The sequence below is a fragment of the Thrips palmi genome, unplaced genomic scaffold (assembly GCF_012932325.1).
Source record: "Thrips palmi isolate BJ-2018 unplaced genomic scaffold, TpBJ-2018v1 HiC_scaffold_10, whole genome shotgun sequence".
NCBI lineage: Eukaryota > Metazoa > Arthropoda > Insecta > Thysanoptera > Thripidae > Thrips > Thrips palmi.
Genome location: NW_023144621.1, coordinates 16323091 through 16348872, shown reverse-complemented (window position 1 = coordinate 16348872; position 25782 = coordinate 16323091). Strand labels below are relative to the sequence as shown.

At 57.1% G+C, this 25782-nt stretch overlaps 6 protein-coding genes across 7 annotated transcripts; 3 read left to right on the top strand and 3 right to left on the bottom strand.

Moving 5' to 3' along the window:
• The first annotated feature begins 587 nt into the window (after nt 1-587).
• LOC117652128 (transportin-3) lies at nt 588-6224 on the top strand. Its single transcript, XM_034396792.1, has 16 exons — nt 588-809; nt 1266-1469; nt 1543-1767; nt 1842-1997; nt 2076-2239; nt 2310-2454; nt 2541-2687; nt 2773-2972; nt 3046-3185; nt 3329-3520; nt 3605-3840; nt 3941-4302; nt 4385-4541; nt 4641-4808; nt 4887-4999; nt 5085-6224. The coding sequence occupies exons 1-16, from the start codon at nt 693-695 to the stop codon at nt 5143-5145; spliced, it is 2787 nt and encodes a 928-aa protein (XP_034252683.1). The 5' UTR covers nt 588-692; the 3' UTR covers nt 5146-6224.
• A 99-nt stretch (nt 6225-6323) lies between these two features.
• On the bottom strand, nt 6324-10988 carry LOC117652137 (putative inorganic phosphate cotransporter). Its single transcript, XM_034396804.1, has 7 exons — nt 10659-10988; nt 8684-8952; nt 8054-8599; nt 7814-7966; nt 7531-7663; nt 7220-7458; nt 6324-6882 (listed from the first exon to the last, which is right to left on the bottom strand). The coding sequence occupies exons 1-7, from the start codon at nt 10696-10698 to the stop codon at nt 6670-6672; spliced, it is 1593 nt and encodes a 530-aa protein (XP_034252695.1). The 5' UTR covers nt 10699-10988; the 3' UTR covers nt 6324-6669.
• Nucleotides 10989-11080: 92 nt separating this feature from the next.
• LOC117650492 (venom serine protease-like) lies at nt 11081-17276 on the top strand. The gene is made up of 7 exons (XM_034393958.1): nt 11081-11207; nt 14991-15233; nt 15316-15621; nt 15699-15903; nt 15973-16328; nt 16632-16788; nt 17011-17276. Exons 1-7 carry the CDS (start codon nt 11151-11153, stop codon nt 17031-17033), a joined length of 1347 nt encoding a protein of 448 aa, XP_034249849.1. The 5' UTR covers nt 11081-11150; the 3' UTR covers nt 17034-17276.
• A 467-nt stretch (nt 17277-17743) lies between these two features.
• On the top strand, nt 17744-19661 carry LOC117645686. Its single transcript, XM_034386011.1, has 5 exons — nt 17744-17794; nt 17979-18200; nt 18308-18841; nt 19151-19201; nt 19272-19661. The coding sequence occupies exons 1-5, from the start codon at nt 17744-17746 to the stop codon at nt 19437-19439; spliced, it is 1026 nt and encodes a 341-aa protein (XP_034241902.1). The 3' UTR covers nt 19440-19661.
• A 14-nt stretch (nt 19662-19675) lies between these two features.
• LOC117654089 (proline-rich protein 2-like) lies at nt 19676-24576 on the bottom strand. 2 transcript variants are annotated; one of them, XM_034400263.1, is made up of 2 exons: nt 24497-24576; nt 19676-21515 (listed from the first exon to the last, which is right to left on the bottom strand). In XM_034400263.1, the coding sequence occupies exon 2, from the start codon at nt 21475-21477 to the stop codon at nt 19858-19860; it is 1620 nt and encodes a 539-aa protein (XP_034256154.1). In that variant the 5' UTR covers nt 21478-21515; nt 24497-24576; the 3' UTR covers nt 19676-19857. The 2 variants fall into 2 exon arrangements, with proteins under 2 accessions (XP_034256154.1, XP_034256153.1); XM_034400262.1 differs by lacking the exon at nt 24497-24576 and adding an exon at nt 23292-23537.
• LOC117654091 (gustatory receptor for sugar taste 43a-like) lies at nt 23692-25753 on the bottom strand. The gene is made up of 5 exons (XM_034400264.1): nt 25611-25753; nt 25268-25539; nt 25022-25093; nt 24853-24942; nt 23692-24660 (listed from the first exon to the last, which is right to left on the bottom strand). Coding segments are annotated over exons 1-5 (528 nt in total). The 5' UTR covers nt 25612-25753; the 3' UTR covers nt 23692-24567.
• Between the last annotated feature and the right edge of the window lie 29 nt (nt 25754-25782).

Below are 25782 nucleotides of genomic sequence, written 5' to 3'. Positions count from 1 at the left end.
CACGAGGAGTCTAGTCGTCAGCGGTTCGAGCCCCGGCCTTGGCGAAAAGTAGGTGACAGCTGCATCTTGGACTGTTACACCGTGGACTGCCCGTACCTCCCTAGTCTCCACACACCGGGCTACACCGGTATAGAGCGGGCTAGCGAAAGTGGGTCCAGGGAAAAGAACCTTGCTAGTCTGGAAAGTCTTTTCACATTTAAAGAGAGAAATGACTCTTTCCAAACAGAGGGGCAGCGTGAGATTTGAAGGCATAACTGAAAAGGAACACAGCCTCTGAAAAACCGTCAACGACTAACTTTAAGGACGTGCTCTAGACGTGCTCAAGCGCCAACTTTCTCGCGTTCTTGATAGGGTAGACAAATGAACGTCGAATATCAAACTCCTATTACCACATGTTGCACTTGTCGTCCTCCCCGAAAACTGCTCCAATTTCTTTATTTAGGAAAGGAACTCTCCGTTTTTCACTACTATACTTCGGAAAAAATTGCGTTCTCTATATATTCTTTAATACTTTTTGATGACAATGACAGATAAAACTCAACAACCGCCCGCGAAATTTTGTGGCATCGTATCCCTTTACCTGTATGTTGGTACTGGTGGCCGGGGGAAAGAGGTAATCAACGTTTTGGATTTTTGTTGTCGGCCGAAAGATTCAGTTTTTTACATGATATAAATATCAAATTCAAAAGAACATGGATCCGTCTCCATCTCTAGAAACTGTGTATCAAGCTGTTTACACGCTTTACCATAACCCAGACCCTCAAGAGAAGGAGAATGCATCGAAATGGCTCGGTGAACTCCAAAAATCGGTAAGCATTTTGAGTTTGGTTATTATTGTAGGCCTATGTTCACTTTAGGCCTAACGTTTCTTCTGCAATATTGTTTCTCCCCTTGAGACTATCCTAAACGAAGTATTACTGACACTCAAGTTTGTTTGACTAACTCCTTGCCTGTCACCGTTGTTTTGTACTTTCATTGGAAAAGACTCCGACGACCTCTGTGAACGTTGAGGTGAGGTTATGTCTTCGATGTGAATACCTGTAACTAAATTTGTCAAGGTGTTTTCTGAGCATCGTTCACTCCTCATAACTGTTTGGAAGATTTGCCATGTGTTTTTGTGTCTTCTCCTTTTACTCCTGGCCCTTGTCTTGGCACTTCTGATGAGTTGCCTTCTCTTGCGCTCTTTGGCCAAGTCCGATGTTGGAATTTTTTTTGTTGAGTGACTGTTTTTTTATAATGTCTCTGTTTTGTTTTTGTTTTTGCAGGTATCTGCCTGGAAAATCTCCAATGAACTCCTTCAACAGCAACATGACTTGGAGTCATGTTACTTTGCTGCGCAGACCATGCGCACCAAAATTCAACTATCCTTCCATGAACTTCCTGTTGATGTGCATGAAAGTCTTAGAGATTCCCTGCTATCACACATAGGACAAGTTACAGACACCACCAATACTGTTATTGTGACTCAGGTACTTACCGTTCTGAAAAAGTGCTTACTCCAAACTCTGTATCATGCTTCAATGAATTGTGCTTTTGTTCCAGCTTTGCCTAGCTCTAGCAGATTTGGCTCTTCAAATGTCAACTTGGTCATCTCCAGTTACCTACCTCATAAACCATTTCGGACCTGCCAATCTATGGCCTCTGCTTGAAACACTCACTGTCTTACCAGAAGAAGTCAATTCTCGGACTCTCAGACTTGGTGCGAATCGACGGCAGGATATTATACAAGATTTCCAGAACTCATCTCCTGCTGTTCTTCAGTTTTTGGTTTGTATTATCCTTTTTTTTTCCCCTCATCAGTTTTGATGTATAGCTATCTTAAAACCAAATTTATCTTGCAGAAAGCATGTCTGTCCAGTGGTGGAGAAAATCCTCAGATTCATATTCGCATTTTGCGTTGTTTTTCATCTTGGGTTTCAATTCAAGCTATAACTCTGTCGGAGGTCTTAGAAAATATTGTTGTTGCACATGCATTTCAGATCCTCACCAATGCATCTGTAAGTTAATGTTCCTTTCTACTTGCTGTAATTTGACTTCTCAAATGAGTTTCTGATGCTAAAATAAATTTGTTGCAGTCCCCCTCCGGTCTTCATGAAGCAGCATCAGATTGTGTCTGCGCCCTCCTGCAATGTCTTGAAGAAAATAATGATCAGCCCCAACTAGAACAGCAATTATTCCAAGGAGTGTTGTCTCTTGAAGATGCGTATCACCAATCTGTGGCAACAGAAGATCAAGAAAAGTAAGTTCCATGTGCTGTGATCAATGCTCTAGGACCTCTTTCTTTAAAAAAAATATTTTTTTTTCTTTAGGTCTATGAACTACTGTCGGATATTCACTGAGTTAGCAGAATCTTTCAAACAGAAAATGGTAACGGGATGTGCTGCATCAAGAACACACTTTGCTCTGAAAATTCTAGATTTGGTCCTTACATGTGTTGGTCACCATGATTATGAGGTTTGTTCAGGCTGTGCTAGCTTAATGCATTCTTATTTTATGTTCTTCTCTTGCTCACCTATGTGATACTTACTTCACTTTCTTAGGTGGCAGAAATTACTTTTAATTTGTGGTATAGACTCTCTGAGGAACTCTACATTAAGAATTCAGATGCACTCACTGGTGTATTCAAACCGTATGTTGAAAGGCTAATAGCAGCCTTATGTCATCATTGTCAAATGGAGCCTGATCACGTAAGTGTTAAGTCAAGAAGCTGCAGTTTGTAAAAATTTGTTTTTGTATATCTACGTATTTCATTTGAGTCATTCATTGTTTCAGGATGGCCTGCTAGAGGAGGGTGATGATTTCCAGGATTTCAGAATAAAGGTTTCAGAACTAATCAAGGATGTTGTATTTATTGTTGGATCTTCAAATTGCTTCCGCCAAATGTTTTTGAACTTACAAGTGCCTAACGTGACTTGGGACGCAAGTGAAGCTGCTCTCTTTGTGATGCAGTCTGTTGCTAAAAATATTTTACCGTAAGTTGTGAAAAACATTAGAGTATGTGCTTGACTTTGATTCCAAATTCACTTATTGTTTGTCTGTTTTCAGTGAAGAAAATGAAGTTGTGCCAAAAGTTGTGGAGGCTATTTTGAATCTCCCGGAAAACACTCACCTGGCTGTTAGACACACATCTATACTTTTACTTGGTGAACTTTGCGAATGGATAGAATTTCATCCTCAGTCATTAGGTAAGTTTCAGTTGTATTATGGTGATTTTTTTGCCATGGGGGGAGGTAGGGGTGTTGACAAGTTATATTATGATCTCTGTTATATTACTCATTCTTTTGTGCTCTAGTTTTTATCTTATTTTTTTCTTTTTGTCCCTGTACAGAGCCTGTGCTGAACTTCCTACTCTACTGTCTCCAGAGAGCTCCTCTAGCAAGTGCAGCTGCAGTAGCTTTGCAAGCAATTTGCTCAGCCTGCTGTGAACACATGGGAGTTCACTTTAATGGTCTTATCCAAATAATTCAAAGTCTAGAAACATTCAATATGTCCAATCAAGCAGCTATTGGCCTCCTGAAAGGTATATTACCTATCCATAGTAACTCAGTTATTAACATTCTTTCAACTGTATTCTATCTTGTTTGCTTGATGGTCCCTTTTCCAGGCGTGTCAGTGATACTGGGCCGAATGCCAGCAGAACAAATTCCACCTCTGATGAAAGAAATTTGTTGGCTGCAAGCCAAGCCACTGTGCGAACTAATTGAGAGTGACATAAAGGTGCAGAAAGGAACGAGAACTGATCCTGTCTACTGGCTGGACAGGCTGGCTGTTATTTTCAGAAATACTAGTCCTGGAGTTCAAAATGGGGCTGTCCATCCATGTCGGGATGTGTTAACAGAGGTGGGTCCACTTTCCTGGATGTCTTTTTCTAAATCGTAGAGGCAAAACAATCAAATATCAATGTGTTCCCTTATTTAATAATCTTTTCCTCTTTTGTCAGGTCTGGCCTGTTTTATCGAAAACTTGTGATAAGTATCAAGAGGATTCCAGAATCATGGAACGAGTTTGCCGTTGCTTGCGTTATGCAGTGAGATGTGTTGGGAAACAGGCAGCTCATCTTTTGGAACCTTTGGTGAAACAAATGGTTTCTCTCTATGTTCAGCACCAACACAGTTGCTGCCTTTATCTAGGGTCCATTTTGGTTGATGAATATGCAAGTGAACCGGGCTGTGTGGGTGGTCTTCTGAACATGCTCGAAGCTTTCATTGCACCAACTTTTACAATTCTTCAAGAGGGTGGCTGGGAAAACGGTTTGCGGGGCCATCCAGACACTGTTGATGATCTTTTCCGCCTTTGTGCAAGGTATGTGGTTATCTTTAACTTTTATGACAGGTTTCACTTCAGCTTCCTCACATTAGGTCTGAATTTTCTTTTCTGTTTTCAGATTCCTTCAGCGTTCTCCTATACCATTCCTTCAGTGCACATCATTACAAGCTATTATAAATTGTGCTATTTTGGCAGTAACATTAGATCATAGATACGCTAATGCCTCAGTCATGAAATTCTTTTATGATCTGATTCATTGTGGACGAAATAATGAGGTAAACTTTTTAGATGTAACAACTTGCTTTTTAGTTTTGTTTCATTCTCTTCTTGACTCCTAAACCTTTATGTCTTGTATTTTTTAATCCATCTTTCAGTCACAAGAAGATTTCCCAGTGAGGAAGAATTTGGTTCTAGCAATTGTCCGAGAAAATGGTCGCTTGTTAACATCAAGACTGCTTCATGCATCTGTATTCTTCTTACACTCATACATGCTCTCTGATGTATCAGATGTTATTGTGGAACTGTCATTAACTGATCGTGAGGTGAGTTTTTGGACAGCCGAATTTGCCTTTTATGTAGTCTCAATTTCTTATATTTATTCCGTTTTTACATTCCTCTAGTCGATGAACACCTGGCTGCAACAAGCATTGGAAGACCTAAATAACAATGCCACTGGACAACATCTGACAGCAACAAACAAGCAAATAGTTGATTTTCATGCTGCTATCATGAAGTAAGTATTGTTTCTTATGTGTCAGTATTAGTGTTGCCTCAGTTTGAGAACAACTTCAACTCTCTGTTTTGAAATTCTTTTGCAGAGCCGAAGGAACAAAACCAGTGACCCACTGTCTAAAAGATTTCACCAGGCTCTTCCGCTGATGAAGCTTAGTTTTATTTTATACTTTTATTACTCAATTTATGTTGGTGAAATTAAATCAGTGTGCGAAGTATTGGCCCAACCGACACTGCTGTCATGGATTTATTACTTTGTTTTACAATTTATTAATTTTTTTATTAAGTGGAAGTTTATCTTTTGACCCAATTTTTGTTTCTGCTTTCTTTCTGACTGATGCATGTATTTGCAGCTTTATAATGTTATTGCTTTTTTAAAAATTCATATTTACAATAAATTTTGTAGTGATCATTCTGTGAATGTTTCTCCTGTTACATTTCATGGAGTTCTGAAAGCTTCAGGTACATTCTGATAGCAGTTAAAGTCAAAGATGATTCTTCCATATCCGTATTGTTTTCAGTGCTGTTTTTTTTTCTACCAGTATTTTAAAAATGATTTGTTTTGAAAATGTGTGGAGTGCCTTTCTACACTGTATTTGGTTGCCACTCTAATTTCAATCAAGCTTAGACCCTTCTAAAATTGATTTAATTTTGATGATGAGCTATTTTCTTTCAGAACTCAATGGTTAAGTAGCTGAAACCAAAATGACAGCTATCATTGTGATTTAGGCATGTGGTAGGCTTGACCATAACAGTGTCTTCTGGCCAATCTCTGGGTTTTCTGAATGAAAAACATGATGAGTGATTGATAGCTGCTGTGACTAAATTTTACAAGCTTGCCTCTCTTCAGTGCTGTTGCAAATTTGTGTGAACGAATGAAGTCTCCAGTGCAAATGTTAAAGACATATTGTTGCATTTCTTGTAAATGAATGTTCTAATTTCTATGATTTGATTTATATATAAATATCTATATATAGTGAATGTAAATGAAAATGTAAAAATATATTTTTGACTGATAAAAATTTGGATTATGTTGTATTTATGTATTTATTAATGTTGAATCAGTCAAATAAGCGTATCTATTTTGTACCGTCAAGGCTCTGTTTGAGACAAGGTCAACATTTTTAACAGACTTTTTAAAGTGACTTGAATGCACTGATTGTTACTTGGGGTTTTGTTCTGGAATGCCAGATGCAGATTATCAAGTAAAACTGTCCCTAATAATTCCCTCATGTATTTCTTCAGTTCCCCTTTCCCTTGATGCATGTTATGAATGTCAAGAAAACAAGATAGCTCGGGTACATCATTTCTGAAGACAACACCTGTTCATTGTTCCATCTTAGAACTACTTTATTTACACGAATGTCACCTAACTTACATACTAACAACCAGATAAAAATCAAGTAGATAAAACTGAATTAAAAAGAAACACAAGGGTTACACGTCATAAGAATAAAAGTGAATCTGTTCAGAAGAGATTCATTGAGCATGCATGTGAAAGGAATAGAATGAGGAAGCTGAAAGTGGTCAACGACTTTGACTAAAACCTACTTTGATCAGCATCAAGTTTGAACCAACTTCTCCCACAGCTAGAGTCAGTTGGCTTCTTCAGTCTTATAAAATGTGAATGACGCCGCATCCTGAACGACTACGATGATGAAAATTCCTTGCCTACTGCTCCGGGATGTACCTGAAGCTCTCCAGACGCAGCTCCCCGTCCGAGTCCTTGTCCTTTTCCTTGGCGTCCTCCTCCTGGCCGGGGCGCCGCACCGGCTCGTTCCAGTGTTGCACCTCGCCGGACCCCAGCGCCACGAAGACCATGTTGGTGGCCACGAGCACCGCCACCGTGATCCAGAACACGACCCGCCACTCCTCCATGGCGCTCTGCAACGGAAAGGAGAGGGAAGTCCCACCGCCGGTCCCTCTCTCTGTCTCTCTCGGACCCACACGGGACGTCCCACAGCGATCCAGAAGACCGGTCGAGGCGGCCAAAATTCTAGGCGCGTTTGCAGCTCCAAAGTCGCTTAGCAGGGCTCGAACCTAACGTGTGACCCCACCTATGGATTCCTCGTCCGAAGAGCAATCCATTGGTGTGGTCACACGTTCGGTTCGAGTCCTGCTTAGCGACTCTGGAACTCAAAACGCGTCTAGAGTTTTGGCAGCCTCCACCGGTCTTCGGCCTCACGGCCCGCGGTGTGGCGCTAGGCCTACTCCTACTCACGTTGGGGATGAGCACGCCGATGAGGTACGGGGTGACGATGCCGGACAGCGCGCCGATGGCGTTCACCAGGGCCATGATGGTGCCCGCGTAGTTGGGCGACAGGTCCAGGGCGTTCACCCTGGTGCCCGAGTAGTAGGCGCCCATGGAGGCCATGCCCAGCGTGAACAGCGAGACCACCAGGTAGCGGTCGCAGCCCGCGTAGGACGCCCCGATGATGCCGGCCGCGGGGCCCAGCGACGCTGCAAGTTGATATTTCAAACGGTCAAAACGGGGAATACTTGAGCTGGCGGCGTGTTGGCGGCGGGACTCACAGACGGTGGTGAGCAGCTTCCTGGTGTTGGTGATGGACATGCGGTCAGTCTTGATGAGCCAGTCGGCCAGGCAGCCGAACAGCAGCGAGCACAGCCACATGGCGAGGTAGGGCAGCGCCGACAGGAAGCCGTTCTGCAACAAAGAATCCATTGGTGTGGTCACACGTTCGGTTCGAGGCCCATTCAGCGACTCTGGAGCTCCAAACGCGTCTAGTGTTTTGGCCGCCTCCACCGGTCTTCTGATAAATCCACTGTCGGCCGGGCACCGGCACCGCATACGCACCTCCTGGATGCGGAACTTCATGACGCTCTTCATGTACTTGGGCAGGTCGGCGATCATGGTGAAGAAGCCCCAGTCGTGGCCCACGGTCTTGGCGACCAGGCCCCACAGCGGCAAGGAGGTGAGGATGGCCTTCCAGGGCACGGGCCCGCTGCCCTGTGTGCAGAACGGTGGTTGGTAACTCCGGCACCGTCGGGCACCGACACAAAGTCCGCAAAGGCTAAAAGACTACGAGACACGCACCTTGCCGTGCTTGTGGCTCAGCTTGTCCTGCAGGTACTTGCTCTCGCTGGAGGTGATGTAGGGGTGCGCGGCGGGCGAGTCGTAGCACAGCAGGCACCAGCACGCCGTCCAGACGCTGGCGGCCGCGGCGAAGGAGTAGAAGACGACGTCCCAGGACGCCAGCAGGTGGATGAGGGTGCCGCTGATGGCCGTGCCGGCCACGGTGCCCAGGTTGGAGCCGGACAGCACCAGGGCGCCCAGCTTGCCGCGCTCCTCGACGGGCACCCAGGCCGCCAGCAGCACGTTGAGCGCGGGGAAGATGGCGCCCTGGCCCAGGCCGCACACCACCCTGGCCGCCAGCATGCCGGGCCAGCCGGCCATGCGCACGGCGAGCGGCGACAGCGCCGTGGCCGCGATGGACACCACCATGCCGGCCGTGAGGGTGTGCTTGCCGCCGAAGCGGTCCGCCACCAGCCCGCCGGGGATCTGCGTCAGCACGTAGCCCCAGTAGAAGGACGACAGCAGCACGCCCTGCACCTCCTCGCTCCACGCGAAGCGGTCCTCAGCCTGCGGAGGGAAAACCGAACTCATTGAAACGTTTCTAAAACTCATTTTTCTGCGCGTCTGACGTCAACTACTTCAACTACTCACCGCTACGAGGGGCGCGCGCACCGTGCTGGCATTCCCCACGATGTCCGCCGGGTCGGGGCAGGCGTAGGGGTCCACGAACACGGGCGTGGTGGCGTTGTCCAGGACGCTGTCCAGGGCGTCGCCCACGGCCTCGGCGCCCAGCGTGCCGTTGCCCTCGCTCTCCAGCACCATCTCCGTGATGGCCACGTGCAGGGAGACGCGGATGGTGAACATGTTGACGAGGCACAGGAAGCCCATGACGGCCAGCACGTAGCGCTGCGGGATGCATCCTGGAAGACATCGACCGGGTTCAAACCGCCGTACCGCCGCAGTGCCCTGGGAACGTACCGGAACGGAACGCGGATCTGTCCACCAATTTCTCATACTTAACCGGCCAGCGATAAGCGCTCGCGGAGCGGCGGAGCGGCCGGCGGTTCCGCTTGCTTTACCGGCGGGCACGTGCACGCCGCGGCCGCGGCCTTGACCGCGACCTTGGCGGCCTTGACGGCGAGCTCGCCGGGGAGATCAGCGAACGCTGCAGAATGCACCGCAAGCATTCCGGTAGTTATCGCACCAGCCCTATGGGCCTAACTGGCGGTCGACGTGCCATGAGTGCGAGAGAGACCGCGCGCTGGAACGGGCTGGCAGGAGGGCTGGGCCAGGGGCCAGGGTAGGCCAGGGCTGGACGCCCATCCCAGCGCACTTAGCCCAGCCAGGTAGGCGTGGCGGGCGTGGCGGCGCCAGGAGCGTCTCTAAATTTGCGGATAGGACGTTCGTGTCGCTGCCGTGTACACCGTGCACTACACTGTATCAAGGTCGGACCGTCGGACCGAGCGGAATGACGGGCATCGGCCGCATCGGCTGCCGAATGCGGCCGTTTCGTCGCTCTGTCTCTCTCGCACTCGCGGGGCGCCCAACTGGACGACTGTCTCGCCCCGACACTGTAATTCCATGCTGTAATTCGCCCACTTTGCCTCAGACTGAAGGGACTGAAGGTTCGGCGCGATGGTCGCAGCGCGGCTGTCGGGCTGTCTCTCTCGCACCGGCACGGAGCGCCACACGAGTGCGAGGGAGGGAGAGACCCTCCACTCGGAATCAGCCTTCAATGTGGCGCCGGACTGGCAGCTCCACTTTGCATCCGACGCGCTCGCTGATTGGGCCGCGGGGCCGCGGGGGAAGTCCCGTCCGCCAATCCGGATTGGCCGCGCGTGGCTGCAGGCTCGACATTCTGAACAGCATCGCACCCCCACGAGTGTGGACGCACGTCATCCAGACTGGACGGAGCGCTGAGAGACACTTTCTCCGAGGCTGCGCCCCACAGGGCTCGCCCAGCTTGCCCCACAGGGTGCACCCCCCCCCCCTTCCAGTGCACCGTTACTACACGTTACTACAGGGTGGCCGGCGCAGTCCGGCAGCGCGGGCCCCGCGGACCGCCGGGCAGCCAAAGCCAGCCCAGGTAGAAGTGAAATATAGTACAGTGTGCATCTTGATAATAAGCGGCTTCAGGAAGGGTACTAACACAAAAGGTTGTTGTTGCCCTCCGCGGCCTCCTTCTCCTTCATCTTCTTCTCCAGCAGCTCGTCCTGCTCGTCGCTGCGCTCAGGTGTGCTCAGGTAGAGGAATCTCAAAGGGCGGGGGCGGGGTGGGGGTGGTGGGGGTGGTCGCTGGTGGTCGCCCCGCCCAAGGACGCTACTGCTGGAGGCGCTGGAGGCACACTGGAGGCTGCCCCGGCCGCGCTGGAATGCTATCTCCTCTCCCCGACAGAGCACGTCCCAAAACGGCTTCACAGCGACGTTCCCACTTTGATCAACAAGTACCATTTCCACACGGCGGCACGCCCGCCCCCGAAACGAATCCCGGATCAGACGCCACACCGTGACAAAACGTAAATGAAAAAGCCAGCGATAGTAGCGGAAACAACAAGGATTGCTTCGAAAATCAGGCCATCCCATGGGCTTCCCGGGGCCGCCAGGGACTTCCCTTCACGACTGCGTACCTTGGAACACCTTCCTCCAGTCGATGGTGATACGGAACATGGTGGCGGCGCGGGCGAGGGAGTGTCCTGTTCACGAAACACCGGCACGGCACAGCAAGAGCGTGCGTCCTTCTCTCTCTCTCTCTTCGTGTGCGCCGCAGTCTCTCCCTCTCTCTCACGCGCACGCTCACACGCTCGCTGCTCGCATCCCCGTCGCGCACGCCAAGACGCCGCGCGCCTGTTGGCCTGTTCAGGCTCCGCGCTGCACCACGACCGACTGACTTGACCGACTGCGACTGACTGGGGCTGCTGGCCGGGCTGGGGCTGGATTCGGATTGGACGGCCGCGGGCTAGGCCGGGCCGGGGGCAGTGCGGGGCGGTGCGGGGCGTGGGTGGCGGTGCGATGGACTGGACCGTCGACGCGACGGCCACCGACGGCCGGCCGGCGGCTTCGGGTGGGTCGGGTGCTCGGCTCCGTGCCGCCTCGCCACTGCCGCCACTGCGGCCACCACAATGACGGAGGCCAGGACGAGGACGGACTCGACTCCGTGCCCCGCGTACAGTGTGGAGGTGAGGGAACTCTACCCAAAGTGACCCAGCCGAAGCGCCCGAGCCGAGCCTGGCCCTGCCGCATGCCGCCTGCTGGCGTCTCTCTCACGCACACAGACCGCAGGGCGACGAAACGAAGGTGCCCGAGAGAGCAGGGAGTGCGAGAGAGACAGACAGGCGGAGGGCTTTCGTTGGAACCCCAAGCGCACCTAAAGCGCACCCCACTGTGTCGCTCGGCTCGAACGATGACGACGATGACAACGATGACGACAATGACGACGATGACGACGATGACGTCTGGGACACGTAAAGGCTGAAGGCTGACGGCGACAGACAGAGGAAGGCTTATTCGGGAAACCGGAAACATAAAGGCGGCGCGGTACAGGGCGGACAGGGCAAGCGCCCGGCGGCCAGTCACTTCCAAATTAGCATATTGATTTCGCTCAATTTAGCAAAAGTCGATGAACATAAGCCACCGAACCACCCACAAAAAAAATATGTCAAATCGTCAGGTTCTGTAGTAGGCGGGCGAGTCGGGACTTTGACATGCCTGGCACATCCTCTATCTCTCTCCGTCTCTCTCACGCTCTGGCTGGCGCTGGCTGGCGCGGGCGGTGCGACAATCATCTCTCACTAGTTTGGTCTCGAAATGAGGGAAGACCAGCCTGGGTCTGATTGTCGGCGGCGGCACACGTGCAGGCACGGAACAGAGTAGGAACACCGCCTCAGTAATTGGGTCGCACGTCCGAGTGTCCGAGTGGCGTGAGAAGAGGAAGAAGGAGAAGGAGATGCCCTGTTCGCACGCTTCGCACGCTTCGCTTTGGGCCAGCCCGATTTCGAAGGATCGTTTCGTCGCTCCGTCTCTGTCGCACCCCCACGCGAAGCCCCACGAGTGCGAGAGAGACAGAGCGGCGAAGCGACCCTTCAGGTGGCTGGACTGGTGCTCACCTGTCCTCGTCCCTGCAGGCGGGTCGTCTACGATCTGAAGCGTGCCGTACCCTACGGACAGGATAGAAAACAACTCCAGTTTATCGCCGATTTACGTTTTGTCACAGAAAACGATCTGGGAAAGGGGGGGGGGATGCCAGCTGCTCTCCGAAATAGAATGAAATCGCCGTGGTGACTGTACCTGGTAGTACGACAATAGCCATCACGGACGCGACTCTAGTGTGGTGGTCGAGGAGCAACGAGCAGCTGCACCAGCCTGCTCAAAGTCTGCTGCGACGCGCCTCCGTCCGCTACACTGCCGATTCTTTTAGCAGTGACCGCTGCTAGTTTGAATCCCTAACTTGAAACTTGAACTTGAAACTCGAAGCAGTGGATTGGTGCCCTGGTCAGCCGGCCGGGATGGCACGACAAGTGCAAGTGCCCTCACTGTCGCTTCGTGGCGGTCCGACTTGCTACGGTTCATTTTGGCCGGCGCGGCCGCGCACGGCCCTCCAAGGGCGCGTTTTTCAATTACCTTCGCGGGGAAACATGGGCAAAACCAATTTGCAGCCGACACGATGAGGGCATGATGAGGCACGATGGACAAAGCGTGATCTCCTCGCACGCCAAAGGGCAGCACGTGCAGTGTAAGCTGGGCCACTCTGTCACTGTCCACTGTCACTCACCTGACCACTGTTTTCTGGCGCGCAGCCCCGAGGCCCTCTCGTCCAGCGTGTCCACCAGCATCGCCCCGGGCACTGCCAGCACTGCAGGCTGGAGATGCTCCCCGCCAGACTGGCTCGACTATCTCCACGCCCTCGACGTCATCCACCCCGTCTTGGACGTCTACGACGGCGACGGCGCCAAGCCGCGTTTGCTTTCGTTGCTGTCGATAAGCGTTGGTCTGCAGACTCATTCGTCGCTCTGTCTCTCTCGCACCACCATGGGGCCCCCTGAGTGCGAGGGAGACAGAACGACGAAAGCGGCTCGGACTGAGCGCCCGCAGCGCCACACTGCCGCACGCACTGCGCGCCGAAGTCGGTTGGGCTGCCTATCTGCACGGCGCTCCCCGCCATGTCATGCCTCCAGTGTTACCACTCTACTGGACGCGGTGTGCCACAGTCCGAAGGGTTACCTAGCCCAGCCCGCATGCCGAGCGAAATCTGAGCTTTGCTCAGGGGCAGCTGCATTTGCAGTAGGCAGGCTGCTGGGTTGGTAATCCTTTCGACACTGGCGCATTATGGTAGTAATTGGCTTCTGCACTGCACTGCGTTGTTTCTCGCTCCTCCGACGAGGACGCAGTGCAGGGGCTGGGTGGGGCTCCCAGACTCGTTCACCGCCGGCAGGACCGGCAGGGAATTGGCGAGATTCGGCCATTCAGCGTTCAGCCCTCTTGGCGCGAGCTTCCTGCTTTCTCTCTTTCTCTCTTTCTCTCTTTCTGTGCGATTGCGGGCATTGCCGGCATTGCGGGCATGTGGGCCCAGGCTGGCCCGGGCCCGGCCGGGGTGGGGGCGCGCGAGCGATACACGCCAATCTTCGCGTCCAAACAGAGGCGCCGTATCGGAGCGCAGAAGCACAGTGGATTTGCCAGAAGACCGGTGGAGGCGGACTAAATTCTGGACGCGTTTTGGGCTCCACAGTCGCCACACAGGATTCGAACCGAGCGTGTTCCTGAGCGGATTCCTCGTTCGGGGTCACCGGTGTTCCACCGGTCTTGTAGCAAATCCAATGTGCGACGACAAATTTCCCACCAAAAAGAGGGGGAAGGGGAGGTCCCCTAAACGGGTCGACGAACTTTTAACTGGCGATCGCGTTTGCATCGCGGAACGTGAAACGCAGCGACGCAGCAGCCAGTGCATGCGGGTCGCTGCGTGGTGCCGAGTGGTCGAGGGGGAGGGGCAGGAAGGGGGTGCCCCGCCCAAAACGCGTTGTGACGGAGAAGAGACACGGAGACGGGGAAAGTGGACTGCCCCGCCGAACCGAACACCGAGCCGATATAGCCCCGCGCCGTGTCGCCGTGTCGCCGCGTCCCGGAGGCAGTCGACTCTCGGAGCTCTCGGGACTCGCAGTGCAGTGCGGCAAGCCGAGGGGCCCAGACTGCAGCCGAATTGGAATCACAAACACCACCCGCCGATTCGAGATTCCAGCCGCGGTCCAGCAGGTAGGCCCCTCTTCATGCGAGGCATCCAGGGGCGCGAGAGAGACAAAGCGACGAGCTCGCAGCATGTCACGGCTGTCACGGCGCACAGTGGGCCAGAGGACCGGTGGTGGCGTCGCAGACCAATCCATTGGTGGGGGTCACACGTTCGGTTCGAGTCCCATTTAGAGACTCTGGAGCTCAAAATGCGTCGAAGGTTTTGGCGGCCGCCTCCACCGGTCTTCTGGCAAATCCACTGTGCGGCGTGTGACGGCGTGTGACGGCGTCACTGAAGGGGCCGGGCGGCCCGCCCCTCCAGATACGGCCTTTCGTGTTTTCGAGAGGCCTTTTTCACGCTGCGGTATCGCTGCCGCGTGTCGCCGTGACGCTCGTCGCGCTCGTCGCTCTTCGCCGGTCGACTGGACTCCAGACTGGTGCCGGGTGTCGCGAAACGCGCCCCTTACCTTGTCTTTGCGCATAATGGCCGTGCAAATGGCGTGCAAATGGCGTGCCAGGCGCGCCGGCGATAAGCAGACATGCTGCCGGCACGTCTACCGGCACGGAGACAGGCGACACGCATGTGATAGTAAGTGCCAAAGCAACCGGTCTCTGCTCCGAGGCGGGTGCGCGCTGCGCGAGTCCAGTGCCTCTCCGGGGGCGAACGCGGCCACGTGAGCGCGGCGCGCTGAGGTCCAAATAGTCAGTTTTCGATACTATTCGGCTGGCGCGCTTCGCTCCAGGATTCCAGGATGCTCCCGCCTAGGCTGTTGTTGGTGGTGCTGGCGCTGCTCCCCGCCGTGGCCCCGGAGTACCAGTGCGTGTACCACCAGCGCCTGGAGCCGCGGCGCACCTACACCATCGCCAGCCCCGGCTACCCCGCGCGCTACCAGGCCGGCGAGAGCTGCCTGTGGGTCGCCTCGGTGGTGGACGAGCAGTCCCGCGTCGTGCTGGACTGCGACACCTTCGACCTGCCGCCGCCGAAGGTAGGGCGCAGCGACAGCGGAATGAAACCAGTCTGCCGGCGGGTGTTCGACTCGGTGTTTGAACCCGGGACTCTGGCCGCAGAACGGCGAGTGCGGCGACGCGCTGTGGGTGTCGCTGACGGGCAAGCCGGTGACGCGCGACGGCGAGCCCCACTGCGGCTCGGGCCGCTTCACCATGGTGTCCACGGGGCCGCGCCTCAACGTGAAGCTCGTGTCGCTGGGGGCGGATTCGAGGGGCGGCATCTTCCGGTGTAGCGTCGCCGCCACCGACCCCAACACGGACACGCTGCCGCCCCCGCCGGCTACCGCCCCCCTGCCGCCCGCCAGGCCACCGCAGAGGCCGCCGCCGCCCCTCGGCAACTGCACCTGCGCCGTCCGGCAGCCCGAGGTAAGTCTGGAAAAGTGTTCGCGGAGCCACTGCGAGTGTCAGCAGCGAAAATCATGAAATGCACTCCGCTCTTCCAGGCCAGCAGGATCGTCGGCGGCGTGGAGACCGCCCCCCACGAGTACCCGTTCGTCGGCTACCTGGAGGACGCCGAAGTGGGCCGCCTCCTCTGCGGCGCCGCCCTGTTGTCGCCCCGGTTCGCGCTCACGGCGGCCCACTGCGCGGAGCTGGCCGTGGACAAGCCCGCCGTCAGCCTGGTGGTCGGGGACCACGACCGGTCGCAACGTAAGCGTCGCGAATACTGCCCTCCCGGTGAGCGTCGAGGGGTGCTTGACGGCGATCGTGGTTTTGCAGCGGACTGGCGCAGCCGACGCCAGGTGCTACGAGTCCGGGACTTCGTCGTGCACCCGGAGTACTCCGGCACGTGGGCCGGGGCGGACCTCGCCGTGGTGCGCCTGGCGGACGAGGCCGTGCTGGGCCCCGCCGTGCAGCCCGCCTGCCTGCCCTTCCTGCTCAAGAAGGCCAACCTGGCCGGGCAGCAGGTGGTGGTGCTGGGCTGGGGCGGCCAGCGCCTGGACGGGCCCAGCTCCATCCGCCTCATGGCGGCCGGCCTGCAGGTCGTCAAGAACTCGGCGTGCGCGCAGGCGTACGGCAGGGACGTCGCCGACAACCACCTCTGCGCCTTCCGCCGCACCGCGTCGCCGTGCTCGGTACGAGGCAGACCGAACCGCCACACAGTGGGGCAGAAGACCGGCGGAGGCGGCCAAAACTCTAGACGCGTTTCAAGCTCCAGGGTCGGGGCTCGAACAGAGCGTGTGACCCCACCAATGGACTTCTCTGGATTCCTCTTTAGGAGGGAAGTCCATTGGTGGGGTCACACGTTCGGTTCGAGCCCCATTTAGCGACTCTGCAGCTCAAAATGCGTCTGGGGGTTTGGCCGCCTCCACCGGTCTTCTGGATTAGTAGTACTGTGCATCGCCGAGGTGCCAAGTTCCAAGCCCTTCTTACTCCAGGGCGACAACGGCGGCCCGCTGGTGTGGGTGTCGCCGGAGACCGGCGCCCTGCAGCTCGTCGGCGTCGTCAGCTACGGCGAGGGCTGTCCGGGCGACAAGCCCGTCATCAGCACCAGGGTGACGCACTATCTGCGCTGGATCCAGCAGGTCACACGAGGTGAGCTCCCTTGCACAGTTGGCTAGAAGTCCGGCGCCGGTGGCCAAAATTCTAAACGCGTTCTGAGCTCGAGGAATCCATTGGTGGGGCCACACTTTCTGTTCGAGTCCCATTTAGCGACTCTGGAGCTCAAAACGCGTCTAGAATTGCAGCGGTCTTCTGGCTCACCGTGCGCTCCAACTGATTAAACGCCACCCTTGAATCTGCCTTCCCTCCCCGCAGAGTCGTACTGCTACGTGCCGTGAGTGGAGCGGTGTACTCGGTGTACTAGACGAGTCCCTTGACAACATGCCAGCCCGGTGGTGCGGCGCGTTGGCGCGTTGGCGCGGCGGGGCGTTGCGTCCAGGAAACGCTGCGTCCCAGAACCTCCGCGAACCTCCCCGTCCAGCCAGTGACCTCTCGCCTGATCTCCTGTCCGCCTCAGTATTCTTAGCCGTCAACAAGTCGTTGTGAAATACAGATGATTAAATAAATTATTTTCCCAGAAACTTTGTTTTTTGTGCGGGGTTGTCGTCTTTCCTCAGCCCAGCTCCAAGTTCCCTCCCCCGTGAATGTTTAACGCGTGTTGCGCCAACTTCGCCGCTCAGACATTCGCTGGGGCACATGTGTTAATGATGGAGCCTCTTGGCGAGTTGTGTTTTCTTTCGGGCGCGAGCATGCGCCCACACTGCAAGCGTCGCCGCTGTCTCTGTTGCACTCGTGGGGCTCTCCGCAAGAGTGCGAGAGAGACAGCGCGACAAACTCGCCGGCAGGCCGATGAATAGGGAACGAGGCGGGCGAGGGACGTCGCGATGTCGCAGCCGTGGCGGCACTCCAGTCCTGCCGCGGGCACGGGGCGTCACTACACTCTCAGGGCGCCTACACTGCCAGGATGGCCAAGACGGGCAGCGGGATGGAGCCCTTGCTGGACGCGCTGCTGGGGTGGCGGCAGCTCATCGGCGGCGCGAGGCACCGCATGCCCAACAACCGGCACCACTTCCTCTGGCGCATCCTCATCGGCAACCGGGTACGTGTCTTGCCTCCCCTTGCACAGTGGGGGCGGCCGAAACTCGAAACGCGTTTTGAACTCCAGAGTCGCTAAATGGGACGCGAGCCGAACGTGCGACCCCACCAATGGACTGCTCTCCGAACGAGGAATCCATTGGTGGGGTCACGTGAGTCCTGCCGACAGTCCGGTGCTGCTGGCACAGGTGTCGCCGCCGCTGGCCGCCTGGCTGGCCCTCTGGATCTTCGGGGGCGCGCTGCAGGAGGAGACGGCGCCCAAGATGAGCAGCGGCATCCGCATGGCCATCACGTTCATCCCCATCGTGCACTCGCTCGTCTTCTGGCTGAGCCGCCTGCACAAGGAGGACCTGCTCAACCAGCTGGAGGAGGTGGCCAGGACCCTGGAGCCCTACAGCGAGCCGCACCGGGTGCGACCTCCACTGCGTTCTTTTTCCCTTGGGACAGCAATGTTGGGGGGTGCGTACACGTGACGATGGTGCATGCTCTGCATTGCTCTGCATTGCTCTGCCGGCAGCGCGAACTGGAGGGGGCTCGGCGCTACAGCGCCACGGCGCTCTGGATGTGCAAGGCGTACGCGCTGGCCGACGTGTGCACGCTCATCGTGCCGCTGTGCCTCAACCAGGACAAGCTGGACCTCAACATCTGGCCCTGGCCACCGGGCCGCATGTGGGTCATCATCGGCGGCAGCATGATCTGCTGCATGGGGGTGCCCTTCGCCTTCCCGACCTTTGTCGGCCTCGCGTACTACATGAGCTTCCTGGCGTTCGAGATCGCGCTGCACGGCGTGCTGGGCGACGCCGTGCGCCACGCGGACACCCCGGCCAAGGTGCTGGAGGTGGCCAAGATGGACGTGCGGCTCACCGAGGTGGGCATCCGCCAGAAGAACGCCATGGCCGGCTTCACGGCCACCTTCCTCGCCCTGATGCTCGTCACACCGCTCATCTCCACCGTGCTGGCCTTCCTGGGCCAGTTCGACCTGTTCACCATCGCCAGCATCCCCTACGTCATCATGTTCATCACGCTCTGCTACATCGGCCAGGACATCCAGGTAAAGGGAACGAGTAGGCGCAGCGCACTGGGCTTGAAGGCCGATGGAGGCGGCCAAAACCCTAGAGGCGTTTTGAGCTCCAGAGTCTCTAAATGGGACTCGAACTAAACGAGTGATCCCACCAATGGATTCCTCGTTCGGAGAGTAATCCATTGGTGGGGTCACACGTTCGGTTCGAGTCGCATATAGAGACTCTGGAGCTCAAAACGCGTCTAGAGTTTTGGCCGCCTCCGCCGACCCTCTGGCCCACCGTGCCCAGCGGTGAAGGCGATCTGAACTTGGAACTGAGTCGTCCCGTGCGTTGCGCAGGATTCGTGTGTGCGGGTGGCCACCGCGGCGTACGACTGCGCCTGGACCGAGGTGAGTGCCAAGGCGGTGAGACAGCACGACAGCAGCCGACAGGCCGAAAGACTCGTGCTCGGTGCCGCAGGTGCCGGACTCCAGCTCCCGGGCGACCGTGCTGATGATGATGACCCGCCGCGGACGTCCGCTCAGCATCTCCGCCAAGCTGGGCGTGGGCGCGCTCAACCTCAGCGTGTGCCGCGAGACGATGCACTCCTGGTACTCGCTGCTGCAGCTGCTGCTCAAGCTCTTCTAAGCGCCGGGCGCCCGCCGGGTGGGCAACCCTTCGGACAGGGAAGGCCGCGCAGCCCGTCACTCGTCACTCATGACGTCACGCGTCACATCATCATTTATTTATTTTTAAACGCCGTCTCTCTTTTCGCCGCCTTGTGGGCATTCGCGCGCGCGCGTGCGTGCGTGCGACTGTGTGCGTGTGTGTGCGTGTGTGCGGAGAAGAGCGGCGGTTAGACATAGGCAACTAAAACACCAGGCTTTTCCTCTTTTTGTTTTAATAGAATAAATTAAAGCTAACCTACGACATTTGTGTCTGCAGTGCAGTAGGAACACAGTTGGTGCGTATCGCTTCGTTCTCGTCATCGGGGAAACGTCCGTGGGGCGATGGTGACGTCACGGTCAACATCCGCGGACGGGTCTGACGATCTGTTCGGCTGTCGCTAGAGTCCTGCGGCGGGGGCCTCGGTGCTGTCTGTCGCGGGCACGTCCGTGGAAGGGGCAGGCGCGTCAGTGGAGGGCACGGGGGCGTCAGTGGAGGGCACGGGGGCGTCAGTGGAGGGCACGGGGGCGTCTGTCGATGGGACGGGGGCGTCAGAGTTCCCCTCGGAGGGTGCTACCGGGTCGCTGGCGGCTGCGTTCGGCGGCAGGGTCGTGGCCGCGGCGATGTCCTCGACGGCGTCCTTCACAGCGCCCTCGGGGGCGGCGGTCGGATTGTCCTCGGGGACGGCGGGGGCATCAGTGACAGGCTGCACGTCTGCGGGGACCGCGGGCACCTCAGTGGGCTTGGGTTGGTCCTCAGAGGCCGGCGTCGCCGTCTGCGGCTGCTCGGTGGAGCTGGCGTTGCTAGGGAAGGAGTTCTTGTTGTCCGTCAGGAGCTGGATGTCCGGCGGCAGCAGAGTCGTGACTGCCCCGGTCACCACGTCGTCGGGCATGGTCGTGGTGGGCGCCTTCAGGTCGTCCTCCTGGGGCGGCGTCGGCGGCGCGGCAGTCGTTGAGGGCGTCGGGGCCGCCGTCGGGGCCGCCGTCGTGGATGGCGTGGGTGGCGACGTGGGCGACACTGGCGTGTCCTCGGCGGGCAGCACGGCGGGAACCGCGGCGGGCAGCACGGCGGGCGTGGCACCGTAGAAGTCGTCGGGTAGCGGCGCCACGGCGGGCTTCAGCAGCACCTCTGGGCGGTAGTCGTTGCCGTACCCGGCTGGGGGGCGGTTCGGGGGCCCTGACGGAGGCCCTGACGGCGGCCCCAGGGGGACGGACGGGTGCGTGCCTGGCGGGTGGGTGGGCAGAGGCTTGACTGGCAGCTCGATGGGCTCCTCGGGCTCCTCGGGCTGCAGGGGTTGTCCGGGCTGTCCGGGCTGCAGAGGGTAGGGCGGCGGGAAGGGCGCGCTCGTCGTCGGCGGCCTCTGCGGCAGCTGCGGCGGCCGGATGGGGCGGTTTGGCGGCGGGTTCGCTGGCTCCTCGGGGTAGCCGGGGTAGCCGCCGGTGGGGGGTCGGGGCCCGGGCCCGCTGCCGACGAGTCCGCCGGACGGCAGCTCGTCGGGCCGCTCGGGCCGCTCGGGCTGCTCGGGGTACGGGTAGGGCTGCTGCGGCGGGAAGGGTGCTCCGCCCGGCGGCGGCCTGGCAGGCGGCCTGGGGTACGGGTACGTGGGGTGCGGGGGCTTGCTGCCCTGGCCACCCTGGACACCCTGGCCCGGGCCGTACGGGTCGGTCGGCGCGGACGGGTAGGTCGGCGGCCGGCTGGGGTGTCCCGGGTGGAAGGGCTTCTCGTGCGGGTAGGGCTTGTGGTGCGGGGGCCGCGGCGGCCTCGGCCGGTGGTACGAGTACGCGAAGGCCTCAGCGCACACGGCCAGCTCGTCGTGCTCGGGGGCGTGCAGCGACGGCAGGTGCGGGAACACGATGGTCTCGTCCTCGGACTGGTCCAGGCCGGCGGGCTGCTGCGGCGCGCGCGCCGGGCACGGGCAGCACACGATGGGCTCCATCCACGCGAACGAGCAGATCTCGGGGTGGTTGTTGGAGTCCAGGTCGTCGCGGGCGCCCGGGCAGCGCGTCACGGGCACGCACATGCCGCGCTTGTTGTGGAACTGGTTGAAGCAGGAGCTGCCTGCAACACGAGGAGAAGTCTGCGTTAGCGACCACCGAGGAAAACCTAGGACCGTAAACAGTGACATTGACGAGCACTTTGAAAACTGCATTTCGGAAATAAATAGGTTGGCCTTCTTTCCCAGGATTCGGACGCCTACGAAAAACGCGCTATGTTGCACTGTGGTGACGTGGTGACACTGTAGTGACTCTGAAGAGACGCGACACGCTCGTCGCCAATAGCGTCTCGTCCGTCCGTCCGTCCCGTCGGCGACTCGGCGGCGAGGTCAGGGAACCAGGGGCAGAGCGGGCAGAGCGGGCAGAGGTGCATTTACTTGAGTGGCGCCATTACCCCAGCAAAGGACGCCAAAGGACACGGAAGCCTCGATTTCGTAACGACACAATCACTGCAGCCGATGCGCGGAGGGGCTTCCTTCTTTTGTCTCGGCCTCTACTGCTATGCGCGCGTGCGTGCGTGCTGCGTGCGCGCGAGTGACTGGAAGTGACTGGAACTGACTGCAATTTGGCCCCCGCCTTGCAGAACGCGAAACACACAGTCCGCAGAGCGTCGTCGCGGCGGCGGTGACGCCCTCCCGAGCACTTGGGCAGTTTTGTGCAACGTAAATACGTCAATACGTGAATGATCGCGCGTGTACAGTCACGCGACGCGCGACGCACCGCGGCAAGGCTGTTTGCGTGTGCGCGCGTCCGCTCCTTTCTCTCGAGCAGGTGCGATCTTCGTTTGCAATCGCTGTGAAATGTGACGGCGAAGATTAGAATAAAGCGTGGGATGGTTGCGAGTGTCAGTGCTGCTGCGTTTGTCTAGGTGTGTGTGTGTGTGTTTGTGTGTGTTCGTTGGCGCTCTTTCATTAGTATGCTTTTGTAGTCCTGCAAAAGCCGACACACGAGGCACTGGAGTTCCCCGCAGCATTTCTGTTGAGTCAGTGGCGTCGGTGAGGATGCGTTGGTGGCAGAGAAGCTCCTTCTCCTGCGACCTAGGCAACCGACCATTTGCCAAAGTTGTCGACACGTTTCGAAATTTTGCCTCAAAGTCACGGAAAAGGAAGGCAGTTTGAGTGCGTATCTGGTGTTATGGCCAGGCCGCTCGCTGCGCCATGCGCCACGACTCCGCCTGCTCCGCCCGGTTTCGCGGATAGTGCACGATAGTGCATCCAGGACGGCGACAAGACAGCGATGCTTTCCGAGCGAATCGCGCTCCCCGGCTCTCGCGTGCACTTTTTTGCGCAGACGAGCCCAAGCTGCCGCCCCGTAATCCGGTTGTTGCTCTGTGCTGCAGCAGAAACAGGTTTGGGACTCCTCCTCCTCCCACTCCACAAGTCGCCACGCCGCGCCGCCACGCCACGCCGCTACGCACAACGCCAAGGTCAAGATCGCCAAGATTGTGCTCCGAAAGGGGGGGGGGGAGGCTAAAAAAGGTGATGAGGCCGTTCACTCATCACACGCAGCGTCTAATACATTTTAATGGGCTGTGGACTCTAGGCTCCTCTAGGCTCCAGGACCCTGCCAGGACCCCGAGACCCGCGTCCGGAGCGTCCGGAGGACAAAGCGGCTTCACACCCGCACTACACGCGACTCCAGCGGCCAGGACGACGGGCAGGAAGAGACGGTCACGCCAACACGAGGAGAACAGGACCTGCCTTTCCCCCTTACACAGCGCAGGGAGTCTACCAATAAGCAGCAGCAGCCTGTGCGTCCCTTGTTTGGTTCACTGCTCTCCCGCGGCTCTGCCGAGCGATGTGTTTCGGTGATACAACACGCCGGCCTCCCTGATGCTCACCTTCGTGGAGCTCGTCGCCGACGAAGCCGGGCGGGGGCTGCTCCCGCAGCAGGCCGGAGACTCCGGGGACGCCGGGCAGGGGCAGGCCTGAGGGCAGGCCGGGCAGGGGCGCGAGTCCGGGGTGTCCGGGGGCGAGTCGGAGCCGCGGCACTGGGAAAAGGTCCCCGAGGACGACGCCGACCAGGCCGGCCAGCGCCGCCACGCACAGAGCCTGGCGCAACATGTTCCTTGTGTCCGTGGCCGCGTCCAGAGCCACACTGGACCCGGGCCGGTGGCTCCAGCCAACATATCCTGTGCACGGAGCCACCCCGCCCCCCGCCCCCCCCGCCCCGCCCCGCCCCCCCCCGCCCCGCCCCGCCCCGCCCCGCCCCGCAGCGCCGCGCCCCGTAGAGCCCCGTGACGTCCGCGGGGATCCCGAGGGAACCCCAGCGGGGCCTCGGGAGAGTCTGAAGAGTCACCGGCGAGATCGAAGATGCGTGATTTCTCTCCAACGGTGCTGCGAATCGGTCGCGGATAATCAACCTGGTCCTGGCGTGCCCTCGTTCTGGCACCGCCGACGACGTCATTTATCGGCGACCCCTTGGAATAGGGCGCGGCATCATCACGTTTTGTGTCTGACACACTGGCAAACAATGTCTGAGAGGAAAACGAGTTTCCAGTACAGTGCGGCTAATGGTACGTTTTGCTTCTGACCGACATAACTTTTCAAATGAAAACGAATTGCCTGTACAGTGGAAAAGTAGTATATTTCCATAGGTTGGCGATGTGGAAGAAAATGGCGTAGCATCTCGTGGTTTTATTTTATATTGGTAACATTTTTTCTTTTTTATTACAACATTTGCCAGCACTCGTCGCATATCTAGATCAGGCCAGAAAGCAGCGGGGAATTTCCAGACGGCCGAAGACGCGCCGGGCAGCTGCCAAACGCCGCGGTGCCAAAATGGGACAGTTAAAAACAAAAATAAAATAAAATCGTTTCTTTTGATTCGTCGTGTCGGAGAGCCGTCCCGCTCCGAGGCGTCACGATGCGATGCAAGTGCATCATCGCCACATTCGGAAGCACCAGCACAATGCGTGCACAGCACACAGGCAATCACACAGAGACACAGACACACACACAGACACACACACCGACTCCGACTCTCAGGCGTGGGCTGGTGCCTTGTTATGCACTTCTTCCATGACGTGACAAAAGAGAGGTCTACCTTCCCGGCACGGTGTAAAATGGTGACAAAAAAATTCAGCTCAGTTCCGTTTTTGGTGCAATGGCTCGAAGTCATTTTCTTTGTTGAGAAGACGCTATAGAGTTGCTCGAAGGTCCCTTCAGCTGTAAGAGTACGACCAAGTACGTTGTCACGGAGCCGAGGACCTGCGGAGTCAAACACAACACATAATAAAGTCATGAATCGATTAATCGATTAATCTTTTTAGCTTAATTTGGAAGGAGAAAGGGGGACTTCCAAGAGCCGAGATGAATCTTTGAAATACTAACTTCCGACCATTTACATCCCTGGAAAGCTCTGCTGCTGATCAAATAGTGGCGTCGGTAAGAGCGACTTACGTTGACGACCAGCGGCAGTTCGAGTTCGAACAAGCCGCACGCGCTGAAGGTGACGCGGTGGTGCATGAGCTGCATGGTGAACATCTCGAGCTGTGTGGTGAGAACAAAGACAAACGGTGAAACAAGAATTGGTCGGCGGGAATCGGTAAAGGTTGTTGAAAGCGCACACCTGTCTTCGGAGAGCACTGTTCGCCGGGATGTTGTTCATGAACATGCCGATCAGCGCCCCGGTGCGGTTGGCCTGCCGAACACCGCCAAATGGGACTCGAACCGAACGTGTGACCCCACCAATGGACTGCTCTCCGAACGAGGAATCCATTGGTGGGGTCACACGTTCGGTTCGAGTCCCGTTTGGCGACTCTGGAGCTCAAAACGCGTCTAGAGTTTTGTCCGCCTCCACGGGGCGACTGCTTGCCTCCTGCTTGGCCTTGGAGCAGGACCACACGAGCAGCAGCAGGCGGCTGAGGTGCGCGGCCAGCCAGAAGGCCTGCATGGCCACGTAGGAGCCGGAGAGCGGCGACGTCTTCAGGAGCAGCCCCGTGAAGAAGAAGTAGGCCGTGGCCACGAAGTGCAGCAGCAGGTTGAGCACGTCCACCAGAAGCACGGCGCCAAAGCGGTCCGTCAGGCTGAGCGAGCTCTCGCACAGCAGCGCGTGGGCGTCGTCCAGGTGCTGGATCTGGACGAGCACTGCCAGAACAAGGTGTTTCTATCCACACAGCAGCGCGAGGACGAGCACTGCCAACTGACGTCGTCCTTACTCGTTTGCGCGAAGTGGTCCTCGCCGCGGTCCTCGAAGGCCTCCCAGGCCGTGGCCTTGGACGACGCCCAGTGCACCTTGCGCGCGAGGTTCGATCGCAGCTCACCTGCAATAATCACTGCGAGCCCAGGGCCCAGGGCTTCAGGGCCCAGGCACAGTGACTAGCGGCCTAG

What these genes read in the sequence shown, in the direction of transcription:
- LOC117652128 (XM_034396792.1), top strand. Translation starts at nt 693, where the DNA reads ATGGATCCGTCTCCATCTCTAGAAACTGTGTATCAAGCTGTTTACACG. An exon ending in TCGGTGAACTCCAAAAATCG is followed by an intron (nt 810 to 1,265) that starts GTAAGCATTTTG and finishes TTGTTTTTGCAG; the next exon opens with GTATCTGCCTGGAAAATCTC. An exon ending in AGCTATTGGCCTCCTGAAAG is followed by an intron (nt 3,521 to 3,604) that starts GTATATTACCTA and finishes TCCCTTTTCCAG; the next exon opens with GCGTGTCAGTGATACTGGGC.
- LOC117652137 (XM_034396804.1), bottom strand. Translation starts at nt 10,698, where the DNA reads ATGTTCCGTATCACCATCGACTGGAGGAAGGTGTTCCAAG. An exon ending in TGAGCCACAAGCACGGCAAG is followed by an intron (nt 7,967 to 8,053) that starts GTGCGTGTCTCG and finishes TTCTGCACACAG; the next exon opens with GGCAGCGGGCCCGTGCCCTG. An exon ending in TCGGCGTGCTCATCCCCAAC is followed by an intron (nt 6,883 to 7,219) that starts GTGAGTAGGAGT and finishes TTTCCGTTGCAG; the next exon opens with AGCGCCATGGAGGAGTGGCG.
- LOC117650492 (XM_034393958.1), top strand. Translation starts at nt 11,151, where the DNA reads ATGACGGAGGCCAGGACGAGGACGGACTCGACTCCGTGCCCCGCGTAC. An exon ending in GCGCCGTCCGGCAGCCCGAG is followed by an intron (nt 15,622 to 15,698) that starts GTAAGTCTGGAA and finishes CCGCTCTTCCAG; the next exon opens with GCCAGCAGGATCGTCGGCGG. An exon ending in GATCCAGCAGGTCACACGAG is followed by an intron (nt 16,789 to 17,010) that starts GTGAGCTCCCTT and finishes CCCTCCCCGCAG; the next exon opens with AGTCGTACTGCTACGTGCCG.
- LOC117645686 (XM_034386011.1), top strand. Translation starts at nt 17,744, where the DNA reads ATGCCCAACAACCGGCACCACTTCCTCTGGCGCATCCTCATCGGCAAC. An exon ending in CCTACAGCGAGCCGCACCGG is followed by an intron (nt 18,201 to 18,307) that starts GTGCGACCTCCA and finishes CTCTGCCGGCAG; the next exon opens with CGCGAACTGGAGGGGGCTCG. An exon ending in ACGACTGCGCCTGGACCGAG is followed by an intron (nt 19,202 to 19,271) that starts GTGAGTGCCAAG and finishes TCGGTGCCGCAG; the next exon opens with GTGCCGGACTCCAGCTCCCG.
- LOC117654089 (XM_034400262.1), bottom strand. Translation starts at nt 23,514, where the DNA reads ATGTTGCGCCAGGCTCTGTGCGTGGCGGCGCTGGCCGGCCTGGTCGGC. An exon ending in CGGCGACGAGCTCCACGAAG is followed by an intron (nt 21,516 to 23,291) that starts GTGAGCATCAGG and finishes CTCGTGTTGCAG; the next exon opens with GCAGCTCCTGCTTCAACCAG.
- LOC117654091 (XM_034400264.1), bottom strand. An exon ending in GCTCCAAGGCCAAGCAGGAG is followed by an intron (nt 25,094 to 25,267) that starts GCAAGCAGTCGC and finishes GGTGTTCGGCAG; the next exon opens with GCCAACCGCACCGGGGCGCT. An exon ending in ACAGTGCTCTCCGAAGACAG is followed by an intron (nt 24,943 to 25,021) that starts GTGTGCGCTTTC and finishes CTCACCACACAG; the next exon opens with CTCGAGATGTTCACCATGCA.